At 43.3% G+C, this 12,954-nt stretch overlaps 1 protein-coding gene across 12 annotated transcripts in view; it reads right to left on the reverse strand.

Moving 5' to 3' along the window:
* Positions 1-12,954, reverse strand: part of SFSWAP (splicing factor SWAP) — a 96,041-nt gene that overhangs the window by 3,710 nt on the left and 79,377 nt on the right. For 5 of the 12 annotated variants that reach the window (XM_053587628.1, XM_053587629.1, XM_053587633.1 and 2 more), the window contains 3 exons: positions 11,170-11,435; positions 6,336-6,539; positions 4,973-5,098 (listed from right to left, as the gene is read on the reverse strand). In XM_053587628.1, the coding sequence (XP_053443603.1) occupies positions 4,973-5,098; positions 6,336-6,539; positions 11,170-11,435 (596 nt within the window). The remainder of the gene's footprint in view (positions 1-4,972; positions 5,099-6,335; positions 6,540-11,169; positions 11,436-12,954) is intronic. The other 7 variants (XR_008379458.1, XM_053587636.1, XM_053587637.1 and 4 more) reach the window with 5 other exon arrangements.

The following is a 12,954-nucleotide window of genomic DNA, read 5'->3' on the forward strand; positions in this document are numbered from 1 at the left end:
CACCCCAGGCCATTATACACAGCTTCATCATGTCTGGATCCTGTAGGATTCAGCAGGGCACAACACTGGCTTCCCCATCTATCTTCTAGGGAGGCCTAGGGCCTGTTCACTTGCCGCTTCTCCCAAGCCCTAACCTTTATTAGGGCCGTGTGACCCCATGCATTTTTGTGCTTTCTCTGTCATCTGAAATGTTGTGCATCAAGGACTGGAAATGTGCTCAATGTCTGCAGGGCATAACCCCCTGAGGGCCTGGCTTTGCTCCCCTCCAGGTCCTCTCTGTGTCTGACTCCCAGAGGTGCCTGAGAACCAAAGAGCATGAGCAGTCTTCCCCAGGGGCAGCCTGAGAGGCCCAGGGGTGCTTAGCACTTCTGTAGGGGTTCTCTGGTGCTGCTCTCTGGGCAGAGCAGACTGTGTTGGTGTCAACAAAACAATCTGATAGATAGGCCAGTGCAGTAGGCCTGGGGCCTTCCAGCTCTATTTTGCTAAAATAGGAAGGAATTTGCCAGATGTGATGGGAGCTTAGCAACTTAACCCAGTGGCTGGAGGGTGGTGGTCCTGGTGAGCCAGGCTATAGGTAAGTAACAGGGTCTTCTGGAAGCCTGCCGGACATGCTCACCAAGGAGGAAACATGGGTACAAAAGGAGATGTTGTTCTTAGTAACAGATACATGGATGTAGAAACTGCATACAGAGTGATTTTCTAAACTGAAAAAATTGTGTGCAATTTTCATGTCTACAAACATATGGTGGGATATCAAAAAAAGCCCAAATAAAATAAGTAAAATATTTAGTAGCATGCGCGTACATCCAAAATGGTAATGACAAAACTTTCTACGCAATTTGCTGAAGGAACTAAGCAATTCATTAATTTCTTTCAAAAGCTGGAGTGCACGGTACATCATTATCAGTCTTCAGCATGAAGACCAAGCTGGCAAGTGCTCACCTGGTGAGAGGCAGACCCTACCACCACCAGGAGCACATCATCCCCAAAGGCCCTAAGGCCACCTCTGGTCCGTCTGTACCTCTCCTCCACCAGCAGATGTAAGGCCTGGCCTGAGACTCAGCACTTTGTCCTAAGACCACAGTGAGGCTGGTACACCCTCCCTTTGCTGATTTTTACTGACAAACAACATTACATCATAGATCTACCATCAGTTGTTTATTCATTCCCCTGCTAATTGACACTGGGGACAAACGTGGTGGTGGCGCCTGTGGTTCCAGCTATTGGAGAGGCTGAGGCAGGCGGATCCCTAAACCCAGGAGGGTGTGGCTGCTGTGAGCCATGAGCTGCAGTAAGCCTGGGTGACAGAGAGAGACAGCCCGTATCTTCAAAAAAAGAACAAAAGATATTTGGGTTGTTTCCAATTTTGGCAACTATCAATCAAGTTATTTTTGTAGCTAAATGTTTACTATATAAAGGGTAAATAAGGACCAAAACAGTCATCACAACATTTCTCGCCTCCCCTCAACAGTGGCTGAGGGTCCAGTTAAGTTGCCCAGGCCCTTGCCAACCCTATTTGAGTCAGCCTTTGTTTTTAGCATCTAGTCGGTGTCTAGGACCTCACTGTGGTTTTAATCTAAGCTTCCCTGATCGATGACTCATGAAATTAAACATCTTTTCATATGATTATTGGCTATTTAAATACATTCTTTTGTGAAGCCTCTTCGAGTCATCTTTCCTCCTTTTAATTGGCTCATTTGTCTTTTTGGTACCAACACAGGCTTTTGTCAGAGAAATGCATTACAAAAGCTGGAGCTTGCACATTCATTTTATTAACTATTTTATTATTATTATTTTTTGAGACAGAGTCTCACTCTGTTGCACTCTAGGTAGAGTGCCATGGCATGGCATTTTAGCTCCCAGCAACCTCAAACTCTTGGGCTCAAGAAATCCTCTTGCCTCAGTCTCCCAAGTAGCTGGGACTATAGGTGGCTGGTAGCAAACCTGGCTAGGTTTTTTTTTTTTTTTTGCGTTTTTTGGCCAGGGCTGGGTTTGAACCTGCCACCTCCGACATATGGGGTCGGAGCCATAGGCACCGCCTAGGTTTTTTTTTTTTTTTTTGAGACAGAGTATCAAGCTGTCACCCTGCATAAAGTACCATGGCATCACAGCTCACAGCAACCTCCAACTTTTGGGCTCAAGTGATCCTCTTGCCTCAGTTTTTCTATTTTTAGTAGAGACGAGGTCTTGCTATTTGCTCAGGCTGGTCTCGAACTCATGAGCTCAAGTGATCTGCCTACCTCAGCTTCCCAGTGCTAGGACAACAGTAATAGGCATGGGCCACAGCACCTGGCCCTGGCTAGTTCTTTTATTTTTAGTAGAGACATGGTCTCACTCTTGCTCAGGCTGGTTTTTGACTCCAGAGTTCAAGCAATCCACCTTCCTCAGCCTCCCAGACAGTGAGCCACTGCGCCAGTCTGCCTTTTTTTTTCTTAAAAAAAAAAAAAAAAAAAGGTCTCACCATGTTGCTCTATCCTGGAGTGCCGTGGCGACATCATAGCTCAATGCAACCTTGAATTCCTGGACTCAAATGATCCACTGCATCTGCCTCCAGAGCAGGTGGGACTACAGGTGTGTGCTATCTTACCTGGCTAATTTTGAAAAAATTTTGCAGCGATGGGAGTCTCACTATGTTGCCCAGAATGGAGTACAGTGACTGCTGATAGGCATGCCTCGCTGCAGCCTCAAACTACTGGGGTGAAGTGATCCTCCTGCCTGGAGCCTCATGAGTAGCTAGGACTAAAGACATATGCCACCATGCCGGTTTTAAAAACTTTCCAATAAGGGTGGCGCCTGTGGCTCAGTGAGTAGGGCGCCGGCCCCATATGCCAAGGGTGGCGGGTTCAAACCCAGCCCCGGCCAAACTGCAACAAAAAGTTGCAGTTGTGGGCGCCTGTAGTCCCAGCTGCTCAGGAGGCTGAGGCAAGAGAATCGCGGAAGCCCAAGAGTTAGAGGTTGCTGTGAGCCGTGTGACGCCACGGCACTCTACCTGAGGGCGGTACAGTGAGACTCTGTCTCTACAAAAACAAACAAAAAAAAAAACTTTCCAATAAGTTAAAAAATTTTTCAAAATTAAGTTGTTGAGGGCGGCGCCTGTGGCTCAGTTGGTAAGGCGCCGGCCCCATATACCGAGGGCGGCGGGTTCAAACCCGGCCCCGGCTGAACTGCAACCAAAAAATAGCTGGGCGTTGTGGCGGGCGCCTGTAGTCCCAGCTGCTCGGGAGGCTGAGGCAGGAGAATCGCTTAAACTCAGGAGTTGGAGGTTGCTGTGAGCTGTGTGATGCCATGGCACTCTACCGAGGGCCATAAAGTGAGACTCTGTCTCTACAAAAAAAAAAAATTAAGTTGTTGAAAGAAGAGGCAATCATTAGTTTGTAGAAATAATCCTTTGAATCTGGGTATCAGCAACTTCCCCCCTCGTCTGGGGGATGTTTAAAGGATTAAAGTGACGATGACTTCATGGATGAATCAGTCACATGCCACTGCACTGAGGCCTCACCCCTATGTGGAGGCAGCAGGATGGAGGGATATAGCTGACTATAGCAGTAATACAATTTAATGGGTAATAAAACATTCTGGATTTATAGACAGTAAAATCTACTGTAATTGCATATATATTCACCTCTATTGAGTCCTCCTGAATTAACCACAGATTACAATTTGAAGTTATGTTTCAGGTTTTTTTTTGAGACACAGTGTTACTTAGTCACCCTCGGTAGAGTGCTGTTGCATCACAGCTCATAGCAACCTCCAACTGCTGGGCTTAGGCAATTCTCTTGCCTCAGCCTCCTGAGTAGCTGGGACAACACGTGCCTGCCACAACGCCCGGCTATTTTTTTGTTGTTGTAGTTTGGCCAGGGCCGAGTTCCAACCTGCCACCCTTGGTACACGGGGCTGGCGCCCTACCCACTGAGCCACAGGAACTGCTCAGGTCACAGGTTTAATTCCATCTATTTGGGCAGGGTAGCTCAATCTTAACTTCTTTTGTATGACTTATTATGGTCTCGGTGATAATGTTAGAAGATCAAACCAGTTCTGATGTGGTGTGTGGCTGTAGGGCATTGCTCACTTGTAACATAATCACCATCTTCTCCCACAATCTCTCTTTTAATGCAAAGGTTAATTTGAGGGCAAAGCAAGAACTCTTCTGTTAAAAGAAATTTTTTGCTATAAGGAATTAATTTTAGACCATGCCTTTTACATACACCAAAGGTGATGTAATTTCAGATGTTAAGTTACTTAAGGAATCAAGTCTAACATGTAGTTTTTTTTTTTTTTTTGAGACAGTTTCATTATGTCACCCTTGGTAGAGTGCCGTGGTGTCACAACTCACAGCAACCTTAAACTTCTGGGCTTAAGCGATTCTCCTGCCTCAGCCTCTCAAGTAGCTGGGACTATAGGTGCCAGCCACAGTGCCCGGCTACTTTTTTTTTTTTTCTGAGACAGAGCCTCAAGCTGTCACCCTGGGTAGAGAAACGTGGCATCACTGCTCACAGCAACCTCAAACTCCTGGGCTTAAGCAATCCTCTTGCCTCAGCCTCCAAAGTAGCTGGGACTACAGGTGCCTATCACAACACCCAGCTATTTTTCAGTTATAGCTGTCATTGTTGTTTGGCGGGCCTGGGTTGCATCTGAACCCGCCAGCTCTGGTTTATGTGGCTGGTGTCTTAGCCACTTGAGCTATAGGTGCCGAGCCTGTACTCTTCTTAAAATGAAAACATGTTCTATGAGGGATGGGAGGTCAGAGGGCACGGGAGCTGAGGGAAACAGGACCTGAAGCCAGACAGAGGCAGAGCCAGACCCCTGGGAGTGCATATAGGTGTGCCCTGAGGCAGGTATGGCCCATGCAGCAGTGACAGCTCAGCACCTCCCTGATACCCCACACAAATGCCAACACCAAATATGCAGGCCCCCTTTCTGCCAGGGAACTCTGGAAGGACGGCTGTGCCCACCAGCACACCTCTAGGCTTACCTGGAGCGGGTCCTTTTCCGGCTGGCCCCAGGGCTGCTGCTCACGCGGTATGCAGTGGGGACACTTCTTTCTTCCCTTCTTCTCTCCGGAGAGTGGGCTCTCCTCCGAGGGGACCGTGAGCGCGACCTAGACAGGGGAGAGGCAGTGTTTCATTCTGCAGTCTGGCTGGTGGCTGTGTCTGTCCCTCTCCCTACAGTGAAGGCTGAGCTCACACGTCTGCAGACCCAGGGACTCCGAGGCCCTACCCACCTCACAACTCTCCTGCTGCAAAACTCACTCTCCCTGCGCCATACGCTTGGTATACCATTGCTAAACTTCCACCCAATGCACAAAATTTACTCAGAGGCTGGAGCACGTGCTGCTGTTTCAAATGGCCAAGGGCCACCAATTCTCTACCAGTCAAGGTTTGATTGTGCACTCACAGCCAGCTCAGGCCGCTGTCTCCCTTCTTCATGCTTCTGCCTCTTCCATTTCCCTATAAATTCTGGCTCATTTACATGTCTGTCAACATCTGGACAGAAAAGGCAATGAAATTCCAGTGAATCTGTTCTACTTGTTTGAACAGTGGCAGTAAGAAGAAACCTAAGGCAATGAAGTTAGAGGGTCGCCTGGAAACTTCTTTTGCTCACACTACTCTCTGGCTTCTCAGCATTAATGATCAAGAAGAGGCTGCAGGTACTGGCATGAAGCCTAAAACCTCCAGTCCAAATCAGAATATGCCACTCTCATGATACTTTAAGCTAAATGATTTCAGTTTATGAGATTTTGTGGCTACAAAACCATCTGTTAATATTTATTCTTCCTTTTCGTGTGCCTGAGAAGATTCCATTGGTGCAGTGACATAACCCACACAGGGCAATGAAGACGGGTAAGCCCCCCTCACCCATTCAGGGTCAAGGTCCCTAATGTGGCCCCCTTAGTGATGGGTTCAGGACTTTTACTTTAGTTCTGTATTAATTCAGTAAAGTTACTATTTTGGGAAGACCTGCAGTAAGCAGAAATTTGGAAAAAAAACCCCACCATTTCTTTTCATTCTGTTCCCATGACAACCCACTCAAAAACAATATAAAGAATGGTTTGATTTTGCCATTTAAAAAAGTTCTACATCGCATCATTTAAATTAAAACAACCCACCCCCCAACAACACTGGCTGCTGCTCTGCAGATGAGTGTGTGATCATGTTCCACCCTCTGGTGTCCTAGGGAAGGCCCTGAGTAGCCCTGACATACCACGGCTTGTGGCCTTGCCCACTGCAGGGCGGCTCTGGCATCACTGCCTGTTAACTTATAAATGGTTTTGATTTCTTCCCAGACCTTTCCTAAGATTTATATAACAGATTACAAAGGCGAGGTCAGTTAGACACCTTGACATTTTACCAGGTTTTCCCTCAAAAGAGCTCCGGGAGTCAAATCTGTTGGTGGCCGAGGCTGCCTGATAAGCTCCTTGCTCTGCTCCTGCTGTCACTGCCGAGCTGCTCTGTGTCCCTGGGGAGGCTGTGGCTCTGTGACACGGAGGCACACACTTCACATTCAGAGTAAAAGGTGCCGGGCTGGGCGCTACCAGATCCCTGAAAAAAGCTCTGCTTAATCAAAGCTATAGCGCCTATGGAATGCTTAACGCAGAATTCTACAATAGACTCAATAATCAGGAAAAATAAATTAGTTTTTAATGCCTGCAAACTCATAACTTTGAAATACAACATCATCTTGTAGTGGCTTTTAGGATTAGATTTCTTTAAGGTGAAGTGGCTGTTATAAGTAGATTGTAGGTTATTTGGGACAAAAGCCCACGTCAGAATTGGGGGCATAAATACCATTAAATAATTCTTTAAGTTTTACTTTAATTAAAGAAGCTTTAATGCCTTTTCTTCTGTTAATTAGGCTTTTCATATTGACACACAGGGCAAGAAACAAGAATTCCATTTTATAAGTAAATCATCTGTATAATGTGACCAGAGGCCTTCTTAAAAATGACACTCTGAATTAAAAACTTTCAAGTGTAATGCAATTCAGTTCTTCCTGAATAATCATTACTATTTGCTTTAAAATAAAGGCATGAGACTTTTATCAATGATAAAATTCCAGAAATTTTATCTGAATGATAATATTTATAACTAGCTTCTTTGAACCAATATTTAACTGTTTCCCCTGATCCACTTTCTGCTTTTACCTTCCTACTCACGGGTCCTGAGACTGAACACATGAACAAGCTCCGGGTCTGGGTCTAACCCAGCTGGGATGACCAGGGGACTCTCAACTTTTCATTTCTCTAAAGTTTAAACTGTGGATGAAATTTTACCTACAAATACATCATCATTTCCTGAGCTTGGCAAACTGCCTGCTCTCGCTGCTTCTTTCCTATTTTGTGAAGTGTAGATGCCTTGTGGCTTTAACAGGGTTTGGTTCCAATTCAGAGGAGCATGATAAATCTTACCACATGGGAAACGCCAAGCATCCCGTCTCCCCCTTTAAGGAGGAGGATTAGGAGATGAAATTAATTTCTTCTATTGGTTTGCCATACAGTTTATCACAGGGAAAAGGACTGTGAGGAATCGTGAACTTCAAACTACAATATAATCCCAATTTTGCCTGCTTGAATTCTTTTTGAATGTTAAAATAAAACTCTTAAAAATGTCATATTAATCTGCCCCCTTCCACCACCCAAAGTACTTGGGGAGTTAATTTCTACAAAGAAATATACCTTTATCAAATAGATCCTCAGTACTGGAAGATATCTTAAAACAAAGAACGGTCTAGACCCCCTCCCAAGGCTGGACTAGCTCTGAAATGAATACCACAGGTAATTTTACCCAAAGTTAAAAATAAACTTAGTTTCTAGTTTAAAAATACCTAAACCATTAAAATTAAATTTTAATTTAAGGCAGTAAATAAATTGCATGAGTATGTGTTCATTCAATTAAGATACAGAACTTGATGTGATACAGAAATACAATAGAAAAAAGTGTTATACTTTTATCAATGTTAATTTAAAAGACACTAAATACTACCTTGTCATAATCAGTATGATTTTTGAGAGGCAACATACTAGTTTTCCGAAGCTAAGATTTTTCTATGATTAATTTGCCTTTGGAGATCTAGGATAACCTATAATTTAGACACACTGAATAAATGTGGCTTTAAATGAGGATAGTATAGACATGAAATAAAAATTCTTTATGATATAAAAGGGCTTTCTAATCTTAACTCTACAATATATATATAATTTTAATATATACATTCCACGTACCATACTGCCACAATTAGACATATCAACAACTGCAATATTCTACTTGGGGCTGAAAGAGGTCATTAAAAACAATCAATTAGATCACATCAGGCCCAAGAAGCAAGTCTGCTATGTCCTATGTAGACGCTACATCTATGAGTGGTTATTCTATCTGAAAAGACAGATAGTTGAAGAAAAAATGATGACAATTATCATTAGCACTTTCAATATTTTGGCTAAAATTTAGTTACTTTTTATACTTCAATAATTCATATTACAGAGGAGATCATTCTCCTCCCATTTGTAATTGTTTTGTTTTAACACTTTGACTGCTGGAGAGGGTTGATGCTGAGATGGAGTTTGGACTGAGGAGCGAATCTGTACCCTGCTTAGAAAAACATAGCCCTCCCAGTGGGTGTGGGTTCCCCATCCTCAGAGGTGCAGAGGCAGAATTCCATGAGGAAAGGTGAAGGTGAGAAACGACCTCAGGATCCAGAGACCACAGGAAAGCAGGTCTCTAGTCATCCTCAGTGTCCAGTGATGCATGAGGCACCTGCCATCGCAGGGGTCAGTGCTGGCCAAAATGTGCTGGACAATTTAACACTTGGAAGATTTCATGTTATTACTCTCATTTAAAAATAAAGTTGCACTCTCTATTCGTATTTTACCTGAACTGCAAAATCAAACACGAAAGAGCTGACTTACTAGTTAACTTAAAATAGCAAAATTTTGCTCCTTATTCTTGTTAGTACTGAATACATAAAAATGATATAAAGTAAAAAAATTAAAAAAAAGATCAATATAAAATAACTCAATCTATTACCAATTAGTCAACAAAAAGAACATAAAACTTAGAACTTAAAATTCCAAGTGTTAAATAAATACTTCCTAATCCAAATAAAATAATCAGGAGGAAAGCTTATGAATATATCATCTTTCTTTAAAACTGAATAGATGGGATATATTTAAATATTAGGCATCAGAATCTACTATGTTTGCTAAACAGTTGACATTAAACTTCAGCAAATCTCTTCACAATTACCAACCCCTAAGATTAGAGATTTATGAAGGAATTATACTTCTTTTTGTTTGAGCTCTATGAAAAGAATAACTGGGAAGAATTTTACTGAACATGGTTTATCAAGAGAAGGCTTATTTAGGCCTATATTATTTATCTTCATAATGTCACAGGAAACTTTTTCAAATAAGAAATTTTTAAAAAGTTTTGATAAATAATAGAAATTCCTGGGATGTATCAGCAAAGCTGTTCATTTAATTAAAAAATAAGTTTTTATTCTTGTGTGCATAAGAGCAAGAAGTGATGAAATTTCTTTTTTTTTTTTTTTTGTAGAGACAGAGTCTCACTGTACTGCCCTCGGGTAGAGTGCCCTGGCGTCACACGGCTCACAGCAACCTCTTAACTCTTGGGCTTACGCGATTCTCTTGCCTCAGCCTCCCGAGCAGCTGGGACTACAGGCGCCCGCCACAACGCCCGGCTATTTTTTGGTTGCAGTTTGGCCGGGGCTGAGTTTGAGCCCGCCACCCTCGGCATATGGGGCTGGCGCCCTACTCACTGAGCCACAGGCGCCGCCTGAAGTGATGAAATTTCTAAAGAACTAGCAAAAATGCAGATAGTGAAGATCAAATTTATCACGGAGGCAAATCCAATTTCATTGCAGAAAAGTTTGTATAAATACTTATCAAACTTTTAGAGGTTGGTCTGCTAAGAATAAGGAAATCATGTTATTTTTAGAGTATATTCAGAGGCAAATGTGTAAAATTATGTGTGTGTGTGTGTGTATGCGTTTTTAGAGATAGTCTCACTTTGTTGCCTGAACATAAGGGCAGTGGCATCAGCTTAGCTCACAGCAACATCAAACTCCTGGGCTCAAACCAACCTCCTGTCTCAGCCTCCCAAGTAGCTGAGACTACAGGTGTGTACCACCACACTTGGCTAATTTTTCTATGTGTTGTAGAGATGGGGTTTTGCTATGTTGCTCAGACTAATCTTGAACTCCTGACCTCAAACAAACCTCTAGCCTCGACCTCCAAAAGTGCTGGAATTACAGGCTTGTGCTACCATGCCCAGTCTATGCTTTTTTTTTTTAAAAACATAAAGCATACAGGGGATCTGCATTTTTCCTATGGAAAAGACCTAACATCATTTATAGAAGAAAAACCAGATCACAACAACACCAGTGCTGTGTTAGAGAGACTCAGAAGACTCAAGCAATGCAACAAATCAAAAGTCTGATGGGAGTCCTAAAGATAGTATGTGCCTTTCCGAACCTCCTGCAAGAGAGCCACTGTTTTTAAAACCGTTTTAATAAGCAGTAAATTCTAAGACCCTTAAATGTTTTTTTTATTTCTGTTGCCAGAAACATGAAGGTGCTTTTTCAAAAACTGGCTCCTGGTGATGAAGGCTTATGGTTCAGCAGTGACTCTTAGCAGGAGGTGTGCAGAAGCAGATGGATCACATGAGATAGATTTGCACTCTCCTCTATTCTATGTGCATTGGCAGATGCTGTGCAGGAGAATCCCAATATACACCAAGTGGTAGGAGATTTCTTCTGTCTTGAAAACTTAGACAATTGAATGAAGTTAGCATGAGAAAATTCATTCATACAAACAAAACAAGGACTCCTGACATACTACCCTGTGAATTTTTCACATATTCAGCAAATATGCTAGACTTGCTTCCAGGACCTGTTAAAATTTAAATAAATCCACTTTTTAAATCTGGCAGTAGTTGATGAGCTTTGAAAAGTTAAGTATAAAACAAAAAATAGTTTTAAAAGATCTTACTTGGACTTGTAGGACACACACATGCACACCCACACGCATCTGCGTAATGAAAGCTGCACTTATTTCAAACTCTCCACCCAGCTCTCCTGGGTATCAGCAGCAGGACACACCTCGTGCACACAGACACAGGGACCACAGCAGCAGAGGGCGCCGCCCTGCACACCCACCTAGACCGCCGCACAGTCCGGTAGGCACTGGGAAGAGAATGCTTTGCTTTTGAGTGTGATCTAGACCTGGATTTGGACGATGAGTGATACTTGGGAGAACGTGATCTTGTTCGAGACCTTTTTTTGTGCTTTTTCTTTTTCTTTTCTTTTTCTTCTTCTCTTGGTGGATCCTTGCTTTTGCTTGAAGACCTTTCAGGTGGTTTAACTTCTAAAGTAGGCAGAGGTCTGCCCCCAGTTGCTAGAGGACAGGGCATAGCACTGGCTTCCTAAGAACAAAGGTAAATATCTAGGTATTAACAGGGAAAATATGACATTTAAAAATATATATTTATGGCTTGGCACCCGTAGCACAGTGGTTATGGCGCCAGCCACATACACATCGAAGCTGGTGGGTTCAAGCCCAGCATGGGCCAGCTAAACAACAATGACAACTGCAACAAAAAATAGCCAGGTGTTGTGGCAGGCACCTGTGGTCCCAGCTTTGGGAGGCTGAGGCAAGAGAATCGATTAGGCCGAAGATTTTGAAGTTGCTGTGAGCTGTGATGCCACCGCACTCTACCCAGGGCAGCAGCTTGAGACTCTGTCCCAAAAAAACAAACAAAAAAATATATTTTTATAACATTTACATATTTATTTATATAAATATGTTACATAACATATATTAATAGGGTGGCACCTGTGGCTCGAAGGAGTAGGGTGCCAGCCCCATATGCTGGAGGTGGCGGGTTAAAGCCCAGCCCCAGCCAAAAACTACAAAAAAAAAAAAAAAAAAAATATATATATATATATATATAACATTTTGACATTGAGTTCCTCACACCAATAATATAGCAAGGCCCATGTCTTCTCTGTGGCTATCTAAAAAGACCTCCCTGGCAGCTCTAGGAAAGTGACTCCTTGGATACTTAAGGACTAAGCAGGCATCATCCCATTTGCAGCAGCTCTTATTCCAGGATATAGGCAGCTCCATTTAATGAAAGGAGCACAGTAATAAAGACAATATGTTAGAAAAAGAAAACCTGTTTCGGGCGGCCCCTGTGGCTCAGTAAGCAGGGCGCTGGCCCCATATACCGAGGGTGGCGGGTTCAAACCCGGCCCAGCCAAACTGTAACAACAACAACAACAAAAAAATAGCCGGGCGTTGTGGCGGGCGCCTGTAGTCCCAGCTACTCGGGAGGCTGAGGCAGGAGAATCGCCTAGGCCCAGGAGTTGGAGGTTGCTGTGAGCTGTGTGACACCACGGCACTTTACTGAGGGCGAGAAAGTGAAACTCTGTGTCTACAAAAGAAAAAAAAAAAAGAAAAAGAAAACCTGTTTCTTCTTAAGATTCTCAAACTTCTAACATTAGGTTTTTTATGAACCTCTGTACTACTCTGAAAATAATTTTTATTTATTTATTTTTTAGAGACAGAATCTCACTTTATCTCCCTCAGTAGAGTGCCGTGGCATCACAGCTCACAGCAACCTCCAGCTCTTGGGCTTAGGCGATTCTCTTGCCTCAGCCTCCCAAGTAGCTGGGACTACAGGTGATTGCCACAATGCCTGGCTATTTTTTGATGCAGTTTGGCTGGGGCCAGGTTCGAACCCGCCACCTTCAGTATATAGGGCTGGCACCCTACTCACTGAGCCACAGGTGCCTCCCTGAAAATAATTTTTAAAGGTCTAAACCAGCGGTTCTCAACCTGTGGGTCGCGATCCCTTTGGGAGTCGAACGACTCTTTCACAGGGGTTGCCTAAATATATCCTGCATATCAGATATTTACATTACGATACATAACAGTAGCAA

Source organism: Nycticebus coucang, chromosome 4, assembly GCF_027406575.1.
Source record: "Nycticebus coucang isolate mNycCou1 chromosome 4, mNycCou1.pri, whole genome shotgun sequence".
Lineage (NCBI taxonomy): Eukaryota > Metazoa > Chordata > Mammalia > Primates > Lorisidae > Nycticebus > Nycticebus coucang.